This window comes from Sinocyclocheilus rhinocerous, unplaced genomic scaffold (genome assembly GCF_001515625.1).
Source record: "Sinocyclocheilus rhinocerous isolate Xijiao unplaced genomic scaffold, SAMN03320098_v1.1 scaffold1093, whole genome shotgun sequence".
Classification (NCBI taxonomy): domain Eukaryota; kingdom Metazoa; phylum Chordata; class Actinopteri; order Cypriniformes; family Cyprinidae; genus Sinocyclocheilus; species Sinocyclocheilus rhinocerous.
Window position 1 is genome coordinate 598,804 of NW_015626381.1, and position 3,429 is coordinate 602,232.

The following is a 3,429-nucleotide window of genomic DNA, read 5'->3' on the forward strand; positions in this document are numbered from 1 at the left end:
CTTAACGGCCTTTGTTTGTGAGCGGTTGAGTCTGTGTTTGAGAGAGTGTGTGTGTGTGAGTGTGAGTGTGTGAGTGTGTGTGTGTGTGTGACACACTATTTTTATATTTAATACTGTAAAGTTGCTTTGACAATCTGTATTGTTAAAAGCGCTATGTAGATAAAGGTTACTTGACATATTTTAGGTAAATAACTATAATAATCTGCAACAAAATTACTAAAACTTTTTAAAATTAAACTGAAAACAGAAAATCTAATTCAAAATCTAATCTAAAATACCGTGCTGCATATGAATGCACAGATGAATTAAGACTACAATCAGTATATTGTGTTTTATTTTCTATCAGACGGAGCGTAACAGTGTTTCTCTGCTACAGTAAAGCTTTTATTAATGATTAAAGTGAGTCTGCGGGTGTGTTTCACAGCTCACACTCATCAAAGCTTCTTTTATTTCTCTTCAAACACACAAACCGGCTGTAAAAGAGGAACGCACGTGCCAGCTGAACTCTTCTTCTCTTCTCGCAGTGTGAAGTTCAGTAAGGGGTACGCTGCTCTGAGTCAGACAGGAGAGGATTCGCTCGTCTCGCTGGATTCAGACAGGTGCGATTCAGCTATCCAGAGAAGAAGCGTCTTCTGTTTGAATCATTTTGATTGATTGGTTTGGTGTTTGATTTGATAAGTGACGCGGAGCTGGACTGTTCGTCTGGATATTCCTCAGCAGAGGTGAGTTAATACCTGTTACGTGCCTGATGTTAAAGAGGGATGATGCTGTAATATTTAAGTGAGACGTGTTACTGGATGTGGTGCAGATCAAAGATGACACTGAAAAGTAGTGCGTTTCAGAAGACTGTGCCGAATGCATTGTGTGAAAGTCTACAAATAATTAAGTGAAAAAGAATATGAAATTTAACACACACAAAAAAGGAAAAACAGGAGTGTCGCCCCAAATCAAAGAAATAAACAAAACAAAACAATCCTTGTAACTAACCTCTAAACTGACTAACAAAAAGAAATATAAAAATAAAACCAAGATCTTCGGCATATACCACGCTCTGATTAAACTCCTTTGAGTCAAGTCACCTTTATTTATATAGCGCTTTTAACAATACGGATTGTGTCAAAGCAACTTAAGAAAATAAAAACTAAAAACAAAAGTACAAGGATGGTGAAACACTCCCAAACCTAATCTAACAAAGTACAAACTTCTCTCATTTTAGAAACGAAACAAACAGCAACGTAACAACAAATGGCTAGGCAATCAAATTAGTACAAGAGACGTTCTTGGTTAAGTAGCTCAAAGTAACAATATGCATTATTAAAGTGCCCCTATTATGGGTGCCTAAATGTCATATTTTTTTCATTTAGTACTTCCCTTTAGAAGCAACAGAATATGGTTACATATTCAAACATTCAAATAGTTTTCACCCCCCGGCTCTTAATGCATGGTTTTTCCTTCTGGAGCATCAGTCATGAACAACTATCACTAAACACAAAAACACACAGCTGTGGATCATTCAGCTAACAACACAGCATTAAGAATCAAAAACTTTTGAAAGGGGTAATTTTTATAAATTCAACTATTATTTTCTCTTGTGGACTATATGTAAATGTCATTTATGTGAAATATTGTATTCAGGTCAGTACTAAATAAACAATAACATGCATTTTGCACGATCCCTCTTATTTTGGTAAAACAATTTACATTTTGCAGATTCTGAAAGGGGGATGTAAACTTTTGACCTGAACTGTATAGTCTGATATAGTGAGAATATGCAAGGGGAAAAACAGCTCAATTTTATTCAGAGACTCAAACTGAGCAAAAATATGAATTTGGTGCAGATGCTGATATTTCTATGATGAAATTCTGATGCTTGTAATCAATGAGATCTTTATAACAGTACAGCAGATGCTGAATAACAGGCATTTTGTATGATCCCTCTTATTGTGGTAAAATAATTAACATTTTGCAGATACTGAAAGGGGGATGTAAACTTTTGACCTCAGCTGTATGTGCCATAAAAGCCTAAAAAAATAGATTTTTCTGACTATTATTAGGGGTTAAAGGGTTATACAGTCACATAAACACGATGCACTTCACAAGTTTTGTTTTCATGAAGTGAGCACCTTTGATATCAGTGATAACAGTGTCTCTCGGCAGGTGCATCCGGACCTGAGCAGGCAGCTGCTGAAGGATGGATATCACCTGGATGAAATCCCTGATGATGAGGATCTGGACCTGATTCCCCCGAAAGCCCTGAGCTCCTCCTCCGTCTGCTGCTGCTGCTGTGTGCAGTGATCCAGCCCAGAGCTGCTGATGCACCCGCTTGAGTTCTTACAGTGTTTTTAGGAGCACAGACTGGTTTTCTTTGTCATGGTTTAAGCCTCAGTCTCGTTACTAGAAATACACAGCGTAGCCAAAATCCCAAACACTTCCAGCTTTGAGCTGCTTATGAATCAGAGCCATGATTTACTCACATCTCTGCTGCTGTCTGCATCTCATGAAAACACTGGAGAGCCGGCATATATCACCTCAGAATCTAAATAAATCAAATAGTAGTTATATTTGAAATTGAGGCAGATTTTAGTACCATTGCACAAGTTTTTTGCACTGCAACTTTTTTTTTGTTTGTTTCTTAGGTTTATTTACCGCTTAAATTCTCATTAATAAATGGAAGCTTGTTACATAAAACATAAAAAGATAACAGCATCTTCTTAATCTCACAATTCGGACATTTTTTCTTGCAGTTCTGAAATTATTTCTCACAATTTGGACTTTTTTCAGAAACTTTTTTCACGGTTTTCAGAATTGCGAGATATTAACTTGAGATTGTGAGAAAAAAGGTTTGAATTGTGAGATATGAATTTGTAATTGTGAGGTCATTTTTATTTATTTTTTAAATTTGTTTTGCAAAAACAGAATTGTGAGATGTAAACTTGGAATTGTGTGTTTTTTTTTATTTATTTTTTTTAACTTGTGTTGTTAACTTTTTCTCTGAATTCTAAGTTTACATCTTACAATTATGCTTTTGTTTCTGCCACAAAATAAATAATATATATATATATATTTTTTTTTTTTAAGCATTAGAAAATAGAATGTTTTTGTAACAACATGTACTTTTTAAAGTCTAATTAATGCATCATTGCTGAATAAAACAATTTTATTAATAAATATTAATAAATAAATCTCACTGACCTCAAAGACAGTGTATGTTTCTTGTCATTTAGACATGTTATTACCATCGAGATATTAACTTGAGATTGCGAGAAAAAAGGTTTGAATTGTGAGATATGAATTTGTAATTGTGAGGTCATTTTTATTAATTTTTTTAATTTGTTTTGCAAAAACAGAATTGTGAGATGTAAACTTGGAATTGTGTTTTTTTTTTTTTTTTTTTTTTAAAAATATATTTTCGCCGATTTACCTTTTTCC

The 3,429-nt window shown here is 34.2% G+C and overlaps 1 protein-coding gene across 1 annotated transcript in view; it reads left to right on the forward strand.

The window, feature by feature from the left end:
- The window catches only part of LOC107712890 (protein FAM219B-like), a 5,816-nt gene extending 3,084 nt beyond the window's left edge, over nt 1–2,732 (forward strand). The window contains exons 4-6 of the mRNA XM_016518285.1: nt 525–599; nt 680–722; nt 2,158–2,732. Of these exons, the coding sequence (XP_016373771.1) occupies nt 525–599; nt 680–722; nt 2,158–2,295 (256 nt within the window). The 3' untranslated portion in view covers nt 2,296–2,732. The remainder of the gene's footprint in view (nt 1–524; nt 600–679; nt 723–2,157) is intronic.
- Nucleotides 2,733–3,429: the final 697 nt, after the last annotated feature.